At 36.1% G+C, this 24,781-nt stretch overlaps 1 protein-coding gene and 1 long non-coding RNA gene across 4 annotated transcripts in view; one reads left to right on the top strand and one right to left on the bottom strand.

Moving 5' to 3' along the window:
* The first annotated feature begins 6,996 nt into the window (after positions 1–6,996).
* Positions 6,997–24,518, top strand: LOC124628321 (uncharacterized). 2 transcript variants are annotated; one of them, XR_008396695.1, is made up of 3 exons: positions 6,997–12,225; positions 12,340–12,413; positions 24,432–24,518. It is a non-coding gene; the product is annotated as an uncharacterized LOC124628321 (long non-coding RNA). The 2 variants fall into 2 exon arrangements; XR_006982787.2 differs by having other exon boundaries at positions 7,000–10,292; positions 11,743–12,413.
* The window catches only part of LOC108267708 (cadherin-2A), a 147,717-nt gene continuing 143,835 nt past the window's right edge, over positions 20,900–24,781 (bottom strand). For both annotated transcript variants that reach the window (XM_053681459.1, XM_017472050.3), the window contains exons 13-14: positions 24,352–24,775; positions 20,900–23,142 (exon numbers count right to left, since the gene is read on the bottom strand). In XM_053681459.1, coding sequence (XP_053537434.1) covers positions 22,240–23,142; positions 24,352–24,775 — 1,327 coding nt within the window. In that variant the 3' untranslated portion in view covers positions 20,900–22,239. The remainder of the gene's footprint in view (positions 23,143–24,351; positions 24,776–24,781) is intronic.

Genomic DNA, 24,781 nt, shown 5'->3' with positions numbered 1-24,781 from the left:
ATAGGAGAAAAAGAAAATTCAACAATTTCAAACCCTAGGGATAAATCAGGTTTCTCTGATAGCGCCTGAAAAACAAAATGGCAAGAGCGTCTTTTCACACTCACTATTTTCCAGTGAGGTTCAACATAGAATTAGTGGAGACAGCAAACATTGGATTCAACATTCCAGAATGCAGCACAGTTATATGGTGCCATTGCGCTCAGTTATAGCAGAGGCCTGTCTTGGCTAGTTAGTGATCTACTAAATGGTGAGTACAATGGCATTGATAAAGGTATTAGCAGGAAAGTTGTGGCTTTGCAAACTGTGTACCGATGAGGAGGTGAGAGAGCTGGACAGAATAAAATGCTGCTGCATCACTCTCTTTGGGTAGAGATGATCAAAGGGCTAAATCTCATCTGCACCACTAATAGTAGAATGGTATTGTGGGTAATGTAGGAAACTAAAAATATGCAAGTTTATGCAAGTTGTTTTGTCATGTCTGGCATGCAAATGTGACCAATGTAAGGTTGATATCTTCATTCTTCTTTTACATTTTTAAATGTTTAACTACAATTCACACTATGTACAATTTCAAATTGTGCAACCATTTTGTACACACTAAACAAGGCCTCTGTCTTTTACATTAAGAGTTTCAATGCATTTTATATGGCCCTTAGGCTACCATTAGGCTGCTGTACCATAATATATAATAGATAGATTTCTAATAGATTATAATAGATATCATATATAATAGATATAATAGATATTATAATAGATATAACACTGGTATCATCATTCTATAAAGTCAGCAAGAAAGTCTAGTGAGACTGGAATTCTACAGAACACAACAAAAAAAAGTTGTCAGAATGGTAGAGATTTTTTACGTTCGTAATCATATATTTTCTAAAGGTCACATGTCAGATGATCACATATTTGCTAAAGACAACATTCATTTACAAATAGGAATGTATTGTAACAAGATCAAAGACTGAAGGTAATCGATAAAATATTATTTGATGTCTATTGTTGTCACTTATAAACAACAGATAACTCAACAACTAAACTACAGTATAGTTATAAAAACTACATAAATACAGAATATGACCCTTTATGGTATTTAGATGGAATCATTTACTTGAAACTGCCAGACAATACCAAAATATTATCCAACATGATTAAGGTAAATAAATAAATAAATAAATAAATAAATAAAAACAGAACCATGAGTGAGTCAATAAACAGAATACCATGAACAGAGATTAAGGTAAAAATCAGGCAAAAATACCCTGAGCAATACTTTATGTTTGGTAAATGTCCAGAGTCCGTATTTATAGGGTGTTTGCGTGAAACCAGGTGCGTATGATCAGTAGTCAGGCGAATAGGAATGTGTTAGTGAGTGTGTGTGTGCTGGGAATTATAGTTTGAGGCAGCCATATGTGTAGGCCACAAAGAAGTCTCAGAACTTGAGTACATTTCCTATTCTGGCATCAACATGACAGGAATTTGTTAATTGTGGGTTTTATCCCAAGAACCTCTAATAACCTTTAAAGGAGGTTTCTAAGAGTAGAGAGCTTCTAAGAGTTTCTAAAAGGTGGTGAAGGCTTATTTTATTTGATCAGAATACTTTTGTAGACTTGGAACTACTTAAGAATAGACCTAGCAAGGTGCTTAATTATTAAAGTTTTTTAAAAAATTATTTTTAAGTAAGGTTTCACAGTTTTCAGTGTTGAATAAGGTGGGTTTATGAAGTCTAACTTGACAAGCTACAGAAGATGCTGTAGATACTCGTTTAGAGTATCCTGAACTACATCAGTACCATAGCCAAACATGTCTAGAGTCATTAGCCAAAGGGAATTATGCAGAAAAAGCTAATAATAATAATAATAATAATAATAATAATAATAATTTGGTATGGCCAAGTCATAAATCAACATACTTACGACTTTTTAAATACATAAATAATTATATACACGATCATTTGTTGAGTGGGAATGCATTTGTTGAAGGTGGTTTATCTGCTATTGCTTAAGAGGTTTCACATTTTTCCACTCCATTCACATGGAAGAACTTCTTTCAACTAAGTAAGGTGAACTGGCAAAACAAGATATCTTTCAGCACAGAATGTGAAACAGCAAAAACAGCAATGCATTTGTTGAAGGTGGTTTATCTGCTATTGCTTAAGATGTTTCACATACTTCCACTCCATTCACATGGAAGAACTTCTTCCAATTACATAAAGTGAACTGGCAAAACAAGATATCTTTCAGCACAGAATGTGAAACAGCCAAAACAGCCAAAACAAAATGAATTGCAAAAATGTTAAATGAAGAGATGTTTAAGCTGTCAGTTCTGCTCTTTCTAATTTCCTAGTCCATTTTGCTTGGTTCACGACTTCAAAAATCAGAAACACTGGACGCATTGTGTGGCGGTGAAGTTACGTGTAATAGGACTATAAAATAGAAATGGGAATTAAATTAAAATTGAAACTGTGGCTCTTCCGGACCTGCCTTCTTCATCCTGATGCTCTACTTCTGCTGGATGTTTCCCATAGATATGATGAAGATGTTCTCTTCCCCAAAAACAGTTTATACCCAAGTCTGGCCATTGCTTCACTAGATAATCTCACATGAATACATTAAATTTTTACCTGCTGTAATCATAAAGACTGCTATGTAGACTCCCAGGACTCTTATTCACAATATACTTATATGCTTCCACTTCCACAGTTTGCTCATTAGAGGTCGAAATCTAAATCGACATTCAGGTTTCTGTAAAGCTGCTATGTGAAAATGTCCGTTGTTAAAACTGATTTTACTTCTGTCTACATCTGAGACTTCTTGCACCTACACACTATACACCCTCTGCCCATATGCTGAATAAAGTGCTGCTGCATCACTCTCTTTGGGTAGAGATGATCAAAGGGCTAAATTCCATCTGCACCACTAATAGTAGAATGGTACTGTGGGTAATGTAGGAAACCAAAAATAATAGATTAACATGTTGAAGAATTAATAAATTTTGGACATTAAAGAGCATTCATTTTAATTATTAAGATTAATATGCAACGTGTTTATCTCAAAAACCTCTAACAACCTTTAAAAAAGTATACTGATATTAAGGACTTAATTTGATCAAATTACCTTCCTGGACCTAGCATGGTATTTAGCTTATTAAAACAAATGTATTAAATTAAGGAGAAAAAAAAATGTTTCACGGATTTTAATACTAGTTGTATATAAAGTGTAACTTGACAAGCCACAGTAGATGCTGTGCTAAAACAGTATCCTGATCACAGCCAAACAAAACTAGAATCATTAATCAAATGAAACAGCAACAGGAAAAGAAAATAAAGATTTAGTACAATGTAATAAAACAGCAAACTTACAATTACTTCTTTTAAAAATGAATACAAGATCATTTGACGTGAAGGAATGCACACGTAGAAAGTGGTTGTTTGGTAATGCTTGAGATGCTTTCACTTTCTGTGAGAAAGATATCTTGTTATTCCCGTTTCCTCCCCCAGTCCAAAGACATGCATGGTAGGCTGATTGGCGTGTCTAAAGTGTCCGTAGTGTATGAATGGGTGTGTGAATGTGTGTGTGATTGTGTGCCCTGTGATGGACTGGCACCCTGTCCAGGGTGTACCCCACCTTGTGCCCGATGCTCCCTGGGATAGACTCCAGGTTTCCCCGTGACCCTGAAAAGGAGTAAGTAGTTGAAGATGGATGGATGGATGGATATCTTGTTATGCCACTTTACTTTACTTAATTGGAAGTGATTTATGCAAGTTGTTTTGTCATGTCTGGCATGCAAATGTGACCCATGTAAGGTTGATATCTTCATTTTTCTTTTACATTTTTAAATGTTCAACTACAATTCACACTATGTACAATTTCAAATTGTGCAACCATTTTGTACACACTAAACAAGGCCTCTGTCTTTTACATTAAGAGTTTCAATGCATTTTATATGGCCCTTAGGCTACCATTAGGCTGCTGTACCATAATATATAATAGATAGATTTCTAATAGATTATAATAGATATCATATATAATAGATATAATAGATATTATAATAGATATAACACTGGTATCATCATTCTATAAAGTCAGCAAGAAAGTCTAGTGAGACTGGAATTCTACAGAACACAACAAAAAAAAGTTGTCAGAATGGTAGAGATTTTTTACGTTCGTAATCATATATTTTCTGAAGGTCACATGTCAGATGATCACATATTTGCTAAATGCATTCAAGCTTGTGGAACAAAGACAACATTCATTTACAAATAGGAATGGATTGTAACAAGATCAAAGACTGAAGGTAATCGATAAAATATTATTTGATGTCTATTGTTGTCACTTATAAACAACAGATAACTCAACAACTAAACTACAGTATAATTATATAAACTACATAAATACAGAATATGACCCTTTATGGTATTTAGATGGAATCATTTACTTGAAACTGCCAGACAATACCAAAATATTATCCAACATGATTAAGGTAAAACAAAACAAAACAAAAAAAAACAAAAAACAAAAAAACAATGAGTGAGTCAATAAACAGAATACCATGAACAGAGATTAAGGTAAAAATCAGGCAAAAATACCCTGAGCAATACTTTATGTTTGGTAAATGTCCAGAGTCCGTATTTATAGGGTGTTTGCGTGAAACCAGGTGTGTATGACCAGTAGTCAGGCGAATAGGAATGTGTTAGTGAGTGTGTGCGTGCTGGGAATTATAGTTTGAGGCAGCCATATGTGTAGGCCACAAAGAAGTCTAAGAACTTGAGTACATTTCCTATTCTGGCATCAACATGACAGGAATTTGTTAATTGTGGGTTTTATCCCAAGAACCTCTAATAACCTTTAAAGGAGGTTTCTAAGAGTAGAGAGCTTCTAAGAGTTTCTAAAAGGTGGTGAAGGCTTATTTTATTTGATCAGAATACTTTTGTAGACTTGGAACTACTAGGCAGTAGCAAGGTGTTTAACACCTAGAAAGGTGTTTAATTATTAAAGTTTTTATTTTTATTTTAAGTAAGGTTTCACAGTTTTCAGTGTTGAATAAGGTGGGTTTATGAAGTCTAACTTGACAAGCTACAGAAGATGCAGTAGATACTCGTTTAGAGTATCCTGAACTACATCAGTATCATAGCCAAACATGTCTAGAGTCATTAGCCAAAGGGAATTATGCAGAAAAAGCAAATAATAATAATAATAATAATAATAATAATAATAATAATAATAATAATAATAATAATAATTTAGTATGGCCAAGTGATAATTCAACATACTTACGACTTTTAAAATACATAAATAATTATATATGCAATCATTTGTTGAGTGGGAATGCATTTGTTGAAGGTGGTTTATCTGCTATTGCTTAAGAGGTTTCACATTCTTCCACTCCATTCACATGGAAGAACTTCTTCCAACTAAGTAAGGTGAACTGGCAAAACAAGATATCTTTCAGCACAGAATGTGAAACATCTTAAGCAATAGCAGATAAACCACCTTCAACAAATGCATTCCCACTCAACAAATGATCGTGTATATAATTATTGATATATTTTAAAAGTCGTAAGTCGAGTCTGTCGTAATCGAGTCTGTTTGCTGATCGAGTTGTCCTGCAGGTCGATCAGCAGCTGAATTAACCTTGTCCTGCAGCTGAATTAATTTTGTCAGGATTTTGTTAGAGCCTAGAACAGGTGAGTTCAGGTCGATCAGCAAACAGGCTCGATTAGGCAGGAGCAGAATTAATAACTAAAACAAAGCAGAGTCAAAATGCACAAAATAAGCTGGCTTAATATCGGTTGATGGGTTGCAGTGGATGAATGATTATTTATGGGAGTGTGTATGATTGCAAACAGGCAAAGGTGATCAGAAATATGCAAACACACTAAGGATGTAATCGAAAGTAAATAAATTTTTCGACTTGAGAAGATAATGCCAACTAGATGAGTACAAATAGAGATCCGAATAGTAGGTATTCTGTTTTTGCTGTTTGTTTCTTTTTGTTCTTTTAGAAAGTTTGCCTGAATGCATTTGGATTGGTATCCCATAGGGCGAAACAAAAAAAGGGTGTTAAAAAGGCTGCCTACAACTTAAAAAACGCACAAGAAGACTTGAAACTAATCCAAGATTTTAGGGCATAGGAAACGATAAATACTTTTTTTTTTTTTTTTTTTTTTTCCCCGAGCCTTTGAGTGAAATTTTTTGGACATTCTTCAATGATTAATGTCCACCATTAACATAAAATCTACTAAAACATCATACAGGCTTTATATGGAAATGGGGCTAAAAGTCCCCCTATTTTGTCTAACAGCAGCACTGTCTAACATCTTCATAGTACATTCTGATAGTGTGTCCAGTGATGTTTTCTGATGTTTCTGAGACGTAACAAACCAAATAACGTAAATTTGATTGTCAAATATATATATATACCAGATGGCTATTGTTGTCTGCTTCTTGATTTGTGAAAGACATAGCTACTGTGAAACATAGTTAGCTTGTTTAATCTGACACATTAGATAGAAGACAGAAAGTTTGCTAGTTCTGCCAATTAAGTTTTCCAGTGGCAGGGTTAGCATAAAAAAAAATCACTACTACTGATGTACAAAGACAAATATAAATATTTTAGCACTGAACAAATACAAATACATTGGGTATTGTGTTTCACAACCATTGTTCATAATGGGTAAGTAAGATTGAAAATAAATAGACAATACTAAAAATACTCATTAAAAAGGCTAATCAAATTCAAATCAATGTCCTCCAAAACTACTAAGACTGTTTCTTCATCGGTTATATCTTGTCCTAACCTTGAACAAACATAGGTTTTAATAATCCACTAGATTGACTCTTGAGAAATAACTTTTATTATATATATATATATATATATATATATATATATATATATATATATATATATATATATATATATATATATTTACTTTTTGCATTTAATATTCAGATATATTTTTTGCAAATAATATTCAACTTCTCCTTCTGAACTTCTAGAGTAATCAAAGCCCAAGCACCAATCAGTCATTACAAAATAATAATAATAATAATTAATAAATAAATAAATAAATCACAGAAAAACCTCAGACCTGGCAACACAGCTTCATGTTTATTTTTATTTTTATTTTTGCTTCACTATGGCAGTGACACTGATGTCAGAGGGACACTACTGCCACCTATTGAGGTGGAGAGGGAAGTTAGATAAATTGCCCCTAGGTGGCAGCACAGGTATTCTCAAACTACTCTCAAAGCCTGCAATATCCTGTAGAGTCTATAATCTAATCACACTACTGACTTGTAATCTCGAAACTTTTTTTTTTTTTTTTTTTAAATTCTCCTTCAAGATCTTGTAATTTCTTAGTAATAGAAAGGAACAGGAGTATTGCCTTTCAAATTGAGTTAATATGAGATGTTGGTTTTTGCTGTGTGCAACAGTTGCATTTGATATGGTAAATAGATTTATTTTTTTAAAATAAAGCATTGCAAACATGATATTCAGGCATATGCAGGCTTAAGTAAAAGGGCCCAATAATGTACAGTACAAGAAGTTTAAATAGTTCACAAATATGAGCTTTAATGCAAAGATGAGAATAGCACCATTACCTTGAAAAAGTCTTACTGTTACAAGTGCAAAAATGTTAAATGAAGAGATGTTTAAGCTGTCAGTTCTGCTCTTTCTAATTTCCTAGCCCATTTTGCTTGGTTCACGACTTCAAAAACCAGAAACACTGGACGCATTGTGTGGCGGTGAAGTTACGTGTAATAGGACTATAAAATAGAAATGGGAATTAAATTAAAATTGAAACTGTGGCTCTTCCGGACCTGCCTTCTTCATCCTGATGCTCTACTTCTGCTGGATGTTTCCCATAGATATGATAAAGATGTTCTCTTCCCCAAAAACAGTTTATACCCAAGTCTGGCCATTGCTTCACTAGATAATCTCACATGAATACAGTAAATTTGTACCTGCTGTAATCATAAAGACTGCTATGTAGACTCACAAGACTCTTATTCACAATATACTTATATGCTTCCACTTCCACAGTTCCACAGAAATCTAAATCGACATTCAGGTTTCTGTAAAGCTGCTATGTGAAAATGTCCGTTGTTAAAACTGATTTTACTTCTGTCTACATCTGAGACTTCTTGCACCTACACACTATATATACACCCTCTGCCCATATGCTGAATTTCAATTGGCCCACATTCTTCATATTTTCACATTAAATACACAGATGCAAATTTGCTATCACACTTTATATCATGTTGTGAAGCTGAAATGTGTTGAACTGCTTGTTCATGACAAGTCTAGAAGAGGAGCAAACATGGCATGGTGGTAATGTTGGTGGTTATTTCTTGATGAGCTGTTCCTTTAAGACAGATCAGACAGATGAACATGGTGTGTGATGTTGCTGTTTTGTCTCAGAGGAGATACTTGTTTTAGGATAAACAAGGTTCTGGCAAATCTGAAAGCAGTGCATGTAAATGAAGACAGGCTTTGATCAAATGTGGACTGGTAATGTACATACTGACTATTTACCTGATAATTATTTTCTGATGAATTTAGATGCATGGTAAACATTTATAATAATATTGTCTGACATGTTGGCTTTTTGCCTGGTCAGTAGAAATCTTTTTAGCTGATTGTTATGTCAGAAAAGATTTCCAACAAAGAGGACAAGGTGATACACTTAAATTGTGATTCTATATGTCCATTCAAAAATACTTACTTACTGCCTCTTTCTCTGCTTGCCTTTCCTTTAACTGTCCCTATTTTAAGCATTCTCCTATCCCATATAACACCCTCTCCAACCTTCTAGCCTCACAACTTATCCGTGCATGGATTTTCTGTCGACTTACCTAGGGAGATCGAAGACTAATTAAGATTGTTAATGAAGATTTAATTTTCCGCTTTCCAACCCAGCAAGCACTTGAAAGATGCAAAAGATGCAGTGAATTTTTATTTAACAAACAAAACAGTACCGGATCTGCAGTCTGATATTTCTACCACAAATGTAGCATTGTAAGTGCTTGAACATTTCAGCTGTGCTGTTTTACTTTGCTTTACAGAGCAGGACATCTAGCTTGTATCAACACCGATAACCCTCCCTACAGATGAAACTGCAACACATTCACAGCAAATCATACGTGATAGCCTGGGGAATGTCTCTATGTCAGCTGAAAGGATCAAAAAGAATTGGGAATGCTGAACACCCAGCTACGTATACACATGCCTGTCTGCCATGATGTGAGTGCAGGACTGTGTGGCCTGCGGTTCTCTCTCACTGCCTTGCTGCATTAATTATTCACCAGGCTAATTATGGAGGATGTGGTTATCTTCACCTGCTGTATCTCGGGCAAACTGAACAGCAAGCACACTGCCGGCTTCTTTAGTTCACATCCCTGAAAAATGTGGCACTGGTTACAATTGTACAAGGCGAGAACAATTTACTTGCAAAATCTTCATTGTGCAAAGCTTTTAGTGCCTCAGTGAATGCATCTCATATATTATTGGTGTTCCCTTATGCCCATTGCTAGTATTTAGGAAGATTTACAGCATCATTTCTTTTTAGACCACACATCCTTTTGTTGAGAAGTGACTTAAATTGCTTATATAACAGTGAATAGAGGAAACAATTACCAAAAATAGTCTTACTCTTCCTGCTGCGTGGGTAATCTGCTTGGAGCACTTGTGATTCACTTTCCTACTTGGATACCATAAAGTTTTGCAACCCCCCCTCCCCAGAAAAAAAAAAAAAATTAAACAGCTTATACCCTTAATTCAGTGGATAATCTCACCTGGATACTATAGATTTGTAGGTAAGAACTGCTACTGTACCCATACATAGTGTTCTGTGCTCATCCCAGGACTTTTATTCATGATATACAGGATGTTCATATAGAACGTCTTTTCAACACACAGTCAACACAGTCAGATTTCTTACTCGCCACTGCCACCTCTGGTTTGCTCATTCGGGATCTAAATGTACATCCGATTTTTTGAAAAGCTGCTTTGTGATCATTTCTATTGTTAAAATCAGTGTACAGATTAAACTGAATTGAATAATCATGTTCTCCCTATGTCTGTGTGGGTTTGCTTTAGGTTTTTTGATTTCTTCCCACTGTCCAAAAACATGCACGTAGGTGGAATGGCTGTTACATTGCCCCTAGGTGTGAATGTGTGTGTGCATGTGCGTATGGTGCCAACTCTTCTGCTCTGCCCACAGTGTTCCTAGGATTGGCTCCAGATCCAATCCACTATGGCCCTGACACCGGGATAAAGTGAAGGTGAAGGAATGAACAAATATCTTATAATAAGGTCTTACATAATACTGTATGTGCATTGCTTAATACTGTAATCCGTTCACTTTTATATACACTATAATGCATGGACAAAGCATGTATGTACCTGTCTCTCAATTACCTCTAAAACTTTCTTGAGTTATATCTGTGACTGACTCTATTTACATGGAGAGAACATCTGCAAAACATCTCCTTTTCGAACAACATGGGCTTGTAATTCATTGGTAATCTCAGGGCCGTGAGGACTATAAAAATGAATCATGGGATAAAAATGGGACTTTGTGGGACTGCAAAACTGAAACTATTGATTGGGAACATTTTGTGCTACACCCAGCAACACAGCTTTTTCTGTTTTCAATACACATTTTTTCTGAGGTTAGAAGGTGCACAGCAAAATCCGATTTTTCAGAATGTTTGGAACATTTTGAGACAAATGTAGATTTTATGCTTTATGTCAGGATGACCCTATATAACAGACCTCAGTCTCTATATAGAGCCTTCTATTTTTCAAATACATGCAGTGCTGTGAAAAATTATTTGCTCCATCCTGATTTCTTCTGGTTTTGTGTATATTTCATACTAAATAGTTTTAGATTTTCAAACAAAATACATAAAATGAAGGCAACATGATTAAACACAAAATACAGTTTTTATTGAAGCGCAAAAAAAAAAGCTATCCAACACCTATAACCGATTTGAAATACTAATTGCCCCCTTAAATTTCAAATCTAGCTGTGTAACGTTTAGCAGCAACCAAACACTTTCGATGCAGTCTTTCACAGCTCTGTGGTGGACTTTTGGCCCACTCTTCTTTGCAGAACTGCTTTAGTTCAGCCACACTGAAGGGTTTTCGAGCATGAACTGCCTGTTTAAGGTCCTGCCACAGCATCTCAATTGGTTCAAGTCAGGACTTTGACTAGGCCACTCCAAAACCTTAATTTAGCTTATTTTTGAGCCATTCAGTGGTGATTTACTCCTATACTTTGGATAATTGTCTTGCTGTATGATCCAGTTATGCTTGAGTTTCAACTTAAGGACTAAAGACTGAACATTCTCCTTTAGGAAAGTATCCCCACACCATCACACTTCCACCACCATGCTTGTCCGTAGGTATGATGTTCTTTTTGTGGAATTCTGTGTTTGTAATGGTATCGGGACCCCTGTCTTCCAAATAGTTCCAGTTTCGATTCATCAGTTCACAGAACATTCTCCCAAAAGATTTGAGAATCATCAAGGTGTATTTTGGCAAAATTCAGATTAGTCTTAATGTTCTTCTGGGTTAGCAGTGGTTTTTGCCTCGCCACTCTTCCCTGGTTGCCATTTTTGCCCAGTGTCTTTCTCATAGTGGAGTCATGAACAGTGACCTTTATTGATGCAAGAGAGGCCTGTAGTTCCTTTCATGATGTCCTTGGCTTTTTTGTGATTTCCTGGATAGGTCATTGCTGTGCTCTTGGAGGAATTTTGGAAGATCGGACACTTCTGGGAAGGTTCACTTCTGTGCAGATTTTTTCCATTTGGAGATAATGTCTCTCACTGTGGTACTTTGCAGACCCAGAGTCTTTGAAATAGCTTTGTAACCCTTCCCAGACTGATGTATTTCAATCACCTTCTTCCTCATCATTTCTGGAATTTCTTTCAATTTTGGCATAGTGTGTTACTGGGTAAGACTTTTAACTTCATGCTGTTAAAAAATTCTGTTTAAGATTTGATTGAACATAGTTTGCAGTAATCTGGCATGGTTGCATCTAGTCCAGCTGAACCCCATTATCAATGCAGTTTCGAAGTGAAACAAAATGCAGTCCAAGCATAACGCTGTTAGACGAACAGTGGGAAGAACAGTGGGTACCATAAATAATCTCAGGATGGAGCTCGTGCTAGTGCACAACAGTGGACATGTTAAAATCACTCAGCTCAACAGGTAACAGCAACAAATAAGAGAATCCAGAGCAACATACAGTACCATATACCATATACACGGCTAGAATTGAGTTATGGACATGTTGTGAATGCATATCTGACTCTTTTCCAACAGTGGCTATATGATGTTGAGATCCATCTTTTCACACTGAGGATGACTGAGGGACTCGTACACAACTATTACAAAAGGTGCAAACTTTTTCACTTATGCTCAAGAAGGCAACACAATACATTAAGAGCTATGGGGAGCCATCATTGTAAATTGTTATTATTTTGTTTAAATATCTTATTTTTTCATTTAGTACTGCCCTAAAGAAACTACATTACATAAGATATGTTTCCCAGAAGACAATATAATGCAAGATCGTAGAAGGCATTAGTGCATCGTCGCTAGCCTTTTATCACACCGCATTCGAGTGAGATATATGATGGTATGTGCTATCAGCATACTGGACACCGTTCATAGCATTTAAAATTCACAAGAATCCAAAGACAAGTGAAATACAGTGCCTTGCATAATTCATATAATGCAGTTAGCAGAATTGAGTCGACCTGTATTTGTTAGAGAGCATACCTTAAGAAACAGCATCATGAATACCAAGGAGCTATCAAAACATGTCTGGGAAGTATTAATCAGGTTTTGGGTATAAAAAATATCCCAAACGCTGAACATCACACTGAGCACCATTAAATCCATTATTAAAAATGGAAAGAATATGACACAATTGCAGCTGAAAGTCACTGACCGGGTAAGAAGAGCATTAGTCAGAGAAGCAACCAAGAAGTCTATTATTTTTTATTATAACCACTGTCTGTATTCATCCCCACAAATAAAGTTTACATCAATATTGGTTTTGCTACAGGTGGAGGAGAACACATTCATTCTGTAATCAATCATTCAGAACCAGCACTCCTGAAAGTCTAACAACTAAAGCCAATATTATGGTAACGTTATGTTGTTAGCGTGTCAGTAAACGTGAGGTAATCAACTAAGAACAAGAACACTTTATATATGAAATGTAACTTTATTTATATTTACAATCCACATATTACATCAGGTGACCATGTGGCATGTCTGAATGGTTGCGCCTCAGTCAGCAGTATGGATTTTTTTTAACCCTTTACTACATACAGTATGGCAACAATTAATTTATCTACAATGTTTTGATAGGCAATAATTTAAAACTACTATTTGTTGATGTGACTGGAAAAAAAGAAGGTTTTAACTTTGACATAACTAAAAAAGCACATGACCATTAATGCTGTTAAATTAAATTAAATATCACATGACCATTAATGCTGTTTACACTTCCCTTTCTGCAATCATGTGGCATGGTGAAGGTCATCATCGGAGGGCTCTTAAAAAAAAAAAAGTAAGCTTCTCTAATTGTGTTTTATATATATATATATATATATATATATATATATATATATATATATATATATATATATATATATATATATATATGTCCAAAGTGTCCGTAGTGTAGTGTATGAATGGGTGTGTGAGTGTGTATGTGATTGTGCCCTGCGATGGACTGGCACCCTGTCCAGGGTGTACACTGCCTTGTGCCCGATGCCCGATCACATACTTTGTATAATTTTTGACTATATGATACTTTCCACCATTGCACATTGTTGCCATATGGCAACAATGTCCCAACTACTCCACATAAATAAAGTTTATGGATAAAAATTCATAAAAACATTTTCTTTGTGTAAATAATAATAATTCATGCAGTAGAGGGTTAAATTATAAATGTTGCAGTGTGCAATACTCCTGCCCTTGCTTGGTTGGTTAAGACTTTATCAGAAAGACTTTACCAGACTTTACCAGAAAATGCCCAGCCTCTCAGATGCTTACACTGATATGACATTTTTTTTTCCTGGTAGTTAACATAAACAATAGTATCCCTTTAAAGGTCATCTTATCAATATTTCCAGAAGTGTCGTCTGAAAACAACTGCCTGGGAGCGTTGCCATGATGGTCACCAAGTGGACAGAATTTACTAGAAGGACTTTGGTATAATGTACATCTTGTGCTCTTCTATTGGATTATCATATGGTTAATTAATACGCAACTGTGACGCAACTGTCGTACTTCCTGCTTAGGATTGTCTCATAGTTTTAATTATTACTCCTCACTAAGAATTGCTCTGAGAATTTTTACTCCCAGCTATTAAGTATCTTTTCAGTCTTAGGTAAAACATTACAGGCTATTTTTAAGAAGAATTGTCAGAGGGGTAAAATGAGAGAGAGTTTTGGTTTTTTTTTTTTTAAAAAGATCATAAATAATTGCAGATAAGGACGTTGTTTTGTTTTTAGACAGGACTGTCTTTTCGAAAATCTTGCAGACGGTCAACCGACATGTTTCTAATTACTGTCATCAATTACTTCCCTGCTTTGCATGGGGTGCAGACCTTAGAGGACATGACCCTGTCAACTCCTCTTTATCGTCACCTTCCAGATGTGCAGGAGTCACAAAGAGACAAAATACTTGTCATGCCTCAATCCAGGTGATCCTTTATGGATTTATGGTCTGAAAATGCCTTTCATCTGCAATAGCTCAACAGATGCACTCTAATGTCCCTTCACCCCAGGAAAGAAACAGATATTTAAAAAAGATTATTGGGAGGGAGAAACAAGAAGGTCAGAATGTGAGGTAGCAAAGCACACATCAGCTGCTGTAATATCAGACACAAGTGTGCAAGAGCATTAGAGAATTACAGGCACCAGATAAACACACATTCTGCATGTATTTATGTTCCTCCTGAGACTGACTGTGTTGTTAGGTGAATACAAAATGGCTTCAGGGGAAGACTAATAGCCTCATTATTCTAAAAAAAGAAAGCTTGTTACAATGTGCTGAAATACCATGGCTAAAAGCATCTATAGCAATAGACAGACAAAGGTACTAAATATTATACGGTTATATTATTTTACCTTTATTCCACAGCACTGTTGAATGATTGATTCTGATTGGTCAGATGTATATCAATGTGCTTGTTATATTTTGTACATTAACAATTTACACAGGGAGTGTACGTATATATATTGACAGACATGCCACATAAACAAATTATAAAACCATAATTGTTATTATGGCACAGGTTCCAGTCAGGAGATGTTTATTTAGCATTATAAAGAAGGAGTCTCTAGTGTCCGTGCTTTTGTTGCAGTCATAGGTAAAGTTGTAACCTTAGGTTTTCCAGCACAGGAAAATCTTTACAATGAGAGCTTTGTGGTTCCTTTGTAACACAAGAAGTTGCTATTTTCTTTTAAAAGGAACAACTGTCCATATCTGCTATAACATAAATCATAACTGTAATTAACTTGTTTCACAGACGTTCCACAACATTAAATGTAACTATAAATGGATAAAAATTTAATAAATGTAAGCATTGGCTTAAACTGCTGTAGTATATTTCAAGAGGAGTTGCAGTTAATGGAAAATTGTGTCAGGCCACACCCACAAATATTTTATTCTTTACTTTTTACATTGTTATGATACCCTAAAAGGAGTGCAGTGCTTTAATGACTTCTTTTGTTATTATACTGATATAATATTGCTTTCCTTCTCGCTCCCTCAGTCTCAGAAGTCAACTTGTATGAAGTTGTTTGATAAGTCTGCTATAATTGCTTATTTAAACAAGACAGGGTTAAAATGAAAGCAACATTTATATAATGGATATTATATAAGATAACATTTTATTTCTTGCAACTTATTTCTCGTGACTTACGTCTTACCGTTTTTCATTACACTTTCAGAGTCAATGTTTGTCTTATTTAAAGTTCTGAATGCCTTGCTTCATTCTATTATTGACTTTGTGTTCAGTGTTTGTCACAGACTGATAGAAAAAGAGATTGAGTGGACATACTGTTCACTGTTGGAGTCTTCCAGCAATGACATTGCCAGGAGTGCATCTAAAGCTATCTCAGTGACCGGCGCTCATTAACTCCATGCCAGTGCAAAACATATAACAATACACCCTTGCGAGTAAAAATGGACACATCATGAAGGACAGTTAAAAATGGTTTTATTTAAGAAATTATTTATTTAAGCACACACAAAACCTCAAAACATATGTCTTTATTCAAATTTACAAAAAAGAAAAGAGAAAATACAACAGAATAATATAATAAATAGACTTTTTCTTATGGCATTGTGAGATTTCAATATTACTCTGCATAGAGCAGGATCAATAATGGTGACAAAAAGGAGGCAGAGCCATTGTGGCTGGAGACATAGAGAGTTTTAAAGCAAATACCCCCAACATTCTTAGGGAACTGAAGTATTATGTTGTTTGTTATGTTTCAAAATCATTTGTAAATTTAGGTTCTAGAGGGAAACTGTAATACTAGTGTTCTTGATTTACTCAGAATTCAACAGAACTCAAAAGCTTTAATAATTAACTGATGAAATGTGTTCGATGAATAAAAGATGTGAGGGGTGAAGTGGCTCGGCCTCCTTCTCTACCCGTTATCGTGATTGTACACTAATACAGTGGATCTAGTTCTGGTCTGGCCCAGTCACAGTGGCTCTGAGTCAATACATCCCACATAATGATTAGATCACGCAGGACATTGAGGAGTTGTGTGTGTGCGTGTGTGTGCATGTGCAGGGTTGTTCAGAATACTCCGAAAAGTTATTGATGGGTGAATACTGAATACAGCTTCCTAAATGTGTTCAGTATTGGATTTCATTACAATACATAAAAAAGTAACTTCCAAATACATTTTGAATACTACCTGATAAGATACAGTGTGCTCTATCCTCATTAAACACTTGTAGTTTGGAGACTGTTCTGCAGAGTCACTAGATTGTGGTTCTCTTCATGTTCCACTTTTTTAATTGTGAATATCATTAGTACCAATAATCTGACTCCAAAACCAGTGGCGTGGAAAGGGATATTAAAGCCCAACGTTTTGTTTCCATCAAAATATTGCAAACAAACTAAAAATCAACTCTGAGCTGCATTGTTGCCATCATTCATTGCAAAAATGATGCAGTGTTTGCAATAAAGACATGTTGGACCACGTGTGCACCATACTGAAGGACCCCTTAGAGCCAACTATAGTTGAATTGGCTTTCCTTCATTAGTATTGCTAGGCTCATTAGCATCACTCACTGTACTGTTCACTAGTTACCACTACAAGTTTGCTGTTTTGTCTTCCCACTGGGTCTCATTCTCCTTTGGCTCCATCCCCTTTCTCCCTCCAATCTCCAAATATTTCATGATCCCGTTGTCATCTATCCAACCAGCAGGAATATGACTACACGAGTCTAGTGTGGTTGACTGGGCATTCTTCACCATAGCACACATTACTACGTCTGCCAAGTTAACTGGTTTCAGCTCCCACTGTCTAGCTAACCAACAAAACTGTGGCTAAGTGCTGCTATCGTGGTTAAGTGGTTTTCCTTTCACCATACGATGCATTATTTATTGCTCTAAATAAATTGCTCTCAGTCTGTGCAACATCCAGAAATCTCTCGCAGGTGCTATTGACATGCTCTAAACTAGCTGTGGCAGCCATTCTTAAAAGAGCAGGGCCCCAAGTGGGATTGGATACTGCTGCACAACCCACAGCACCAATGCATAATTTTGCACAGCACTGGTTGTAAAGGAATTCACTATTTTACAGGGAAAGGATTTTATTGAGAGCTTTGAAGGAGGATTTGGACAGATAGGTCCATGGTGCACATTTTAGCTAACATGATGGATCACAAGAAGGTCCGGCTGAGCCACATGGTGCACTAAATGAATGATGTTCTAGTGGGAACTTATGATATTCTATCACACATGCCATACACTGGCAATATGTACAGTAAACCGTTTTACTGCTAGCACTTAAACAATCACATTACATGAATTCTGTGTATTGGAACTCTGAAGGAGCTGGTCAACACCATGCTCCTACAGTAGTGTTGGGACACCTAGGCCAGGATATAGTCCGACTCTCCACCAACCTGGTTTACACATGATGCCAAGTGTGGTTAACACAATCCATGCTGCTGTACACGTGCACCTCTGCAAATCTGTCTTGCCAAGGAGTTGGCACCCATCCATCTTGTGGAGCAAGCCCTATACAGAGATGGGCCATAAACAAGTCTCTGAACCAACAGTCCAGTACCTAGTACATGGGCCTTGATTCCACTTAGGTAGCTGCTATTCTATGAATGGTCTACACCCTATAAACTGGATCTGGTGCACTAAGTGTTTACCAAAGTACTACCTTTTCTCTGCTTGACTTGCCCACATACCCTATAGGTATATGTGGCTACAATCCCAGCTTGTATGGCGTCTCTGTGCCATTCTGAAAGGGTTGTGGTGCCTCCATCCATATTTCCCTAAGAGCCTAGTTTGGAATCTCCCCCGTGTCCCATAAGACCCCTCCTTATGATGCTATGCATGATGCTGTTCTGAAATGGTGTCTCTGACAACTGTAATGAAAAGAGTTTAAGAACTGCAGGCTCTAGCAATTAGTTAACCTGGTGACCAGATGACTCAGGAGGTCAACTTGCGGTTGAATCCAGGATTTATGACCTTGCAGCTTTGCATGAGATTGAGCCTATAGAGCATTACTTGTGCATTACTTGTTGTGTGTGTACACACTCTATGGTACTGTTTGAGCCAGAGGAGCCAGCCTATGCTCAGACCAAAGGTTCATGAAAGACATGGGGCCTAATGTGTGTATGCAGAGCCTGGTCCATTGGGTGGTGAACGTCATCACCTTGGCCTATAGTCAGGCCAGATGTCCAGCCTTTCCAAAGACAAGCCACTCTAAGAGGAGAGTCTATAAAGAGTGTCTCCTCCTCAGGAATTACTTCAAGGCTTCCTGCTCCAGGAAGTCTACATTGCTGCTACCTGGGTGTCAGCGCCAGGGTTCCAACTCGCCAAGAGTCATTCATGGAACCATTCATTCATTCATCTTCATTAACTGCTTTATCTTGGCCAGGGGTGTGCATGAGATGGGAATATATACCTACCTGCTACCCACTGCACTACCTTGCTGCCTAAAATGGCTGTGAGTCAGTGGTATTTATTGCACATACAGTGATTTTTATATATATATATATATATATATATACATATACATATACATATATATATACATATACATATACATATATATACATATATACATATACATATACATATATATACATATATACATATACATATACATATATATACATATATACATATACATATACATATATATACATATATACATATACATATACATATATATATATACATATACATATATATATATATATATACATATACATATATATATATACATATACATATATATATATATATATACATATACATATATATATATATACATATATATATATATACATATACATATATATATATATATACATATACATATATATATATATACATATACATATATATATATATATATATACATATACATATATATATATATATACATATACATATATATATATATACATATACATATATATATATATATACATATACATATATATATATATACATATACATATATATATATATATATATACATATACATATATATATATATACATATACATATATATATACATATACATATATATATATATATACATATACATATATATATATATATACATATACATATATATATATATATATATACATATATATATATATATATATACATATACATATATATATATATACATATACATATATATATATATATACATATACATATATATATATATATACATATACATATATATATATATACATATACATATATATATATATATATATACATATACATATATATACATATACATATATATATATACATATATATATATATACATATATATATATATACATATACATATATATATATATACATATACATATATATATATATATACATATACATATATATATATATATATACATATACATATATATATATATATACATATACATATATATATATACATATATATATATATATACATATACATATATATATATATATATATATACATATACATATATATATATATATATACATATACATATATATACATATACATATATATATATATATATATATACATATATATATATATACATATATATATATATATACATATACATATACATATATATATATATATATATATATATATATATATATATATATATATATATACATATATATATATATATATATATATATAAATTTCTAGTGTGTAATATAAATGAGAAATAGTGCATGGGTGATTTTCAAATCATTAAAATGAAAATATTGGAGGTGTTTCTTTAAAATATTCTTACTAGATAATGCTATGGTAACTTGTATTCTGTTACAGTGCAACCCTGTGTGTGTGTGTGTGTGTGTGTGTGTGTGTGTGTGTGTGTGTGTGTGTGTGTGTGTGTATTCACTCTTGTATAGAATATGGAAAAATGGCTACATCCACGTGTCCATCTTCAGATGATTTGTTGAAATTCTGTACATTTGATGGCATTCAAAACATCCACAGACACTCATTGATAGCGTGGCAACCTATTTCTGACTTCGGCATCGTCAGGTGGATCAGTTCTGGATTCCAGTTAGGTTTGATGCAGCCTAGAGTAGAGTTAATCGCAAATAATCCAGACAAGTCCACTCGGTTCAGTTTATTCCTCTGCAGGTGTTTTCATTCCTCAGTGCTGTAATCCAACATGACATTTTAATCTTTTATCTCCTCTAGCTCTTCATGTTGTTACTCTGAATATTACAGTACTCACTCAGTACTCAGTAATCACTTTAAACAATGGTTTTCAATATTTATATTTACATACAATGTCATAGTATTTATACTGATTTTTTTTTTTTTATATGGAAAAACAACAACAGTATCGTCATATCTATTATTGAGCTTCACATATAAAAGTGCATTCCAGCTGAGACTTTGCATCCTGCTCCTGATCTCTCTTGAGTAATTGTGCCAATTAAATTCTCTGAATATTTATTTCAGTAATTGTTCCAGAATTGGTCAATACTTCTGGTAAATAATCCGCAAATCACTGCTGTAGTAAAAAGTGCTAGTAATCAATTAAAAAGTGGAAAACATGAAAATGAAGCATAACATTTTTGCACTTCCAATATTGTTTACACAGATCCGGCAAAAGAACACTGACACTGTATAACATTACACCTGTAGCCTCGTTTAAATGCATGTCAGTCATTCTTTAGGTTTCTAATATGGCAGTTGATATTCAGTTTTGCAAATTTCATGACGTGTATGCAGTAAAGCCCATCTTAAATCCAAGCCAAGATGTTTTGCATTGAAAAGGCATCAAAAAAAAGTAAGACAATTGTTTGTTTTTTTTGAAAATGCGCATGTGTGCACGATTTTCATGATAACATTTTGCCAACACTATGATCACAATAATTCATTCCAGCACTTCCTGTACAAACCTATATCTCTCACCTTTATGTATTCTTTTGTGTTTATCATTCGTGGTATGATAGCCTACTTTGTTTTGTCTTGGACATTGCCCCAAAAACATAATTGAAGTCACCTGCAGTCTGTCAGTCTGTCACTCTTTCTCTCTCTCTCATACACACACACACACACACACACACAAACTCTCTCTATCGCTCTCTCGCTCTCTCTCTCTCTCTCTGTGAATAGAAAAGGTACTATAGGGATTTTTTCCCCACGTCCAGCCTGCAACACTTAGAGAATGGTAAATAAACAAAGCGTTCTCTGTCTCTCTTTCTGTGCTCAATGTTCTGCTTTTTAACACATATTGCTTTAAATTTCATCAATCACTCACTCCGCAGCTTCCTCTCTCCCTCTCTATTTAGCTCACATTTGTTTTGTGTGCCTGTCCCAATTACTTTTCCTTTATATCTTTCTCTGTCTCTCTCCTTTTCCTTCTTTACCTATTACTCTAGTACTTGTTGCTGTTTACTTATCCCCCCCATACCCTTACACCATCCCCGACTCTAGCTCTCAGTCTTTGTCCTTCCTCTCATCTCCTGACAGCCCCTCTTTCTCCTGTTTGTCCTTACCATTTTGTTTCCTGGGTGTCCCTGCCTCACTCTCCTTTTCATCCTCTATCTCTTTCTCCCTTTCTTGGAAAAGTTGGGCTAGTTTGTGGAAACGTGGGCCCCACTCCTCCAGCCCACCACCCCACTCATCCTTGTTGGCCTCCTTCTCTCCTTCGCTCTCCAGGGAGCTAAGCGAGCCAGCCCGTGACCCTGTGCCTTCAAGGCCATACACTTGCACAGAGTCATATGGAGGCTGCGTTGGATCAAAGGTCACCTGTGCCAGGCGTAGCCGCAGGAACTCGCCGACTCTCAAGGCCAGGGACTGGCCACCGCCTCCTTGCATGCCTCTTCCTGCTGCTTCAGGCACTGTAGGCCAAGCTCCTCCATATCCCAGGATCCCTCCAAATGCGCCTCGACCCTGCCCAGGGTAGGGCAGCAGTTGGGGCATCATATCCCTCCTGCCCAGGCTGTAAGCCCCCACACCCACCCGTTCCCGCCAGTCAGCCACAAACCCTGTGCTCTCCGGGACGCACAGTGGAATCCCCCCTTCTGGCCTTGCTACCACAAAACTACTTCCCATCTCCAATCCTCCTTGGCTCAAGGTGCCTGTGTAGTCCTTATGCTGCTCCCCCTGCAGGACAGTGGTATAATTGCGACTGACAGATTGCATGGCATTGTTTGCTCCATCTGTGCCATCTGTGGAGCCAGCTGCACTCTTTTTTGGTGAGAGCCCAGCACGTGAGGAGCGCCGCCCTGCCATAGGCAGAGTGGCTGAATCACACAACCAGCCACCTGAAACCCCGGGCCTGGCCAGCGAGCCTGAGCGAGTCAGCACCAGGTCCCGTGGAGCAGAATCTGACTGCACCTGTTGGGGACGGGGAGGAGCAGGAAAGTTAAAGTGGGTCAGGATGAGCTTACGCTTCTAAAGGGAGGAAGAATGGAGAGGAGAAGGAAGAAAGATTGAGATTTATTAAGATAGGGAGAGTATTAGGAAGCAGAGAGAGACAAATAGTTACTATGGACAGGTACAAACAAATATATATTTAGAGGTGAGCAAAGAATGAAAAGTGTAGCTGTGAAAACACGATCCTTAAAGGCAGACAGTTAAAAAAGACAAGATGAGTACAGAAGCTGTAGCAGAGATTAACTGAAGAGCTTAAGAGAGCTCTGTAAATTGGAAAAGGTATGAGACATTACAAGGGAGCACACTGTCATCAATTCTACCTTCTCATTTGTTTGCATGTAAATTAATTCCATGTCCCTTCACTGTAACATTGTTGTGCAACAAAATAATACATCTCACTCAATGAACGCATAATGTGTGCATCTTACAAACACAAACCTTTCAAAAAATCTGTTCAGTATGCCATTGTATAGTTGTAGATTTGCATACACTGGTACACTGATAATAAATGATCATGTATAAAACTACTGCTTCTAATCTAGATGTAAATGAATTAAATGAAAGGAAACCTCCACCCTGAAACACGTTAAATATGTTTAAATTGAAATATATCGGATGTACTCTATTTAGCAGTTCTGGTGCTAATCTGTTGCTGTGTTTTCATCGAGAAGTTCAGTGAGACGTTAGCAGTTGTGAGCCATGCTGATGTCACAAGGGGATGTTGTTAGCACATTTACAATGGCTTTTAATAGGAGACAAAAAAAAAAGGTATTGTACTCAAACGTAAGGGTTTCGAAGAGATGAAGACAGCTCGGCGTTGATGAAAGCTTTGGAAGCTACTCTGGTTTACCACAGTGTACAGATGAGGAGGTCAGAGGCTGGACAGAATAAAGTACTAAAGTGGCTACAGATGAATTCCCACTGGTGCCAATTGCTTTGTATGTAATGCAGGAAACATAAATAGACCAATATGTTAATGAAAGAAGTTTAAACTGAAAATGTGAACTTTCATTACAAATGAACCTTTGAATGCTTTTAAGTCACATTATTTATTACAGATTAATAGGCAAATTGTTCAGGGTGGATTTTCCCTTTAATTATTGACTGATGTACATTACAATACAAACAATCGGGCTGTTTATTATAAAAAAAAAGGAGATGATTCTTTACCCAATTAAAATCCTGGCTCTGCTGGGTATCACTGCCTGAATCTTCCTTGGTATTATTTTTCTGTGGCGTTCCTTCTTCAGATGCAGTGGCTCCATCCTGAGATGCAGTTCCCTCTCTAGAGCTATTTCCCACCTCACTGGGCCCCATGTACAAAGCTCCTGGTTCCAGTGGCCCCACCATTGCACCTTGGTTATGGATTACCAGGGAGTGATCCGGCTGCCCACCAGAAAAGCGATATCCCAGTTCCGTCAGGCCAGGGTCATATGGGCCCTGTGACCGCCGTAGCACAGGGAGGGTCTGGCTGCTGTAACACAAGCGACCATATAGAGGAGTCTGGCTGGGGTACTGCCCACTTTCCATAGTTCCTGCTTGGGCCCAGCTGCTGTATGTCCGTGATTTATCCTGGCCACGCTGAGAGAGGCGTCTGATG

The sequence above is a fragment of the Ictalurus punctatus genome, chromosome 7, assembly GCF_001660625.3.
Source record: "Ictalurus punctatus breed USDA103 chromosome 7, Coco_2.0, whole genome shotgun sequence".
Lineage (NCBI taxonomy): Eukaryota > Metazoa > Chordata > Actinopteri > Siluriformes > Ictaluridae > Ictalurus > Ictalurus punctatus.
Note: the sequence above shows the minus strand (reverse complement) of the source record. Positions and strands in the feature narration are given on the sequence as shown.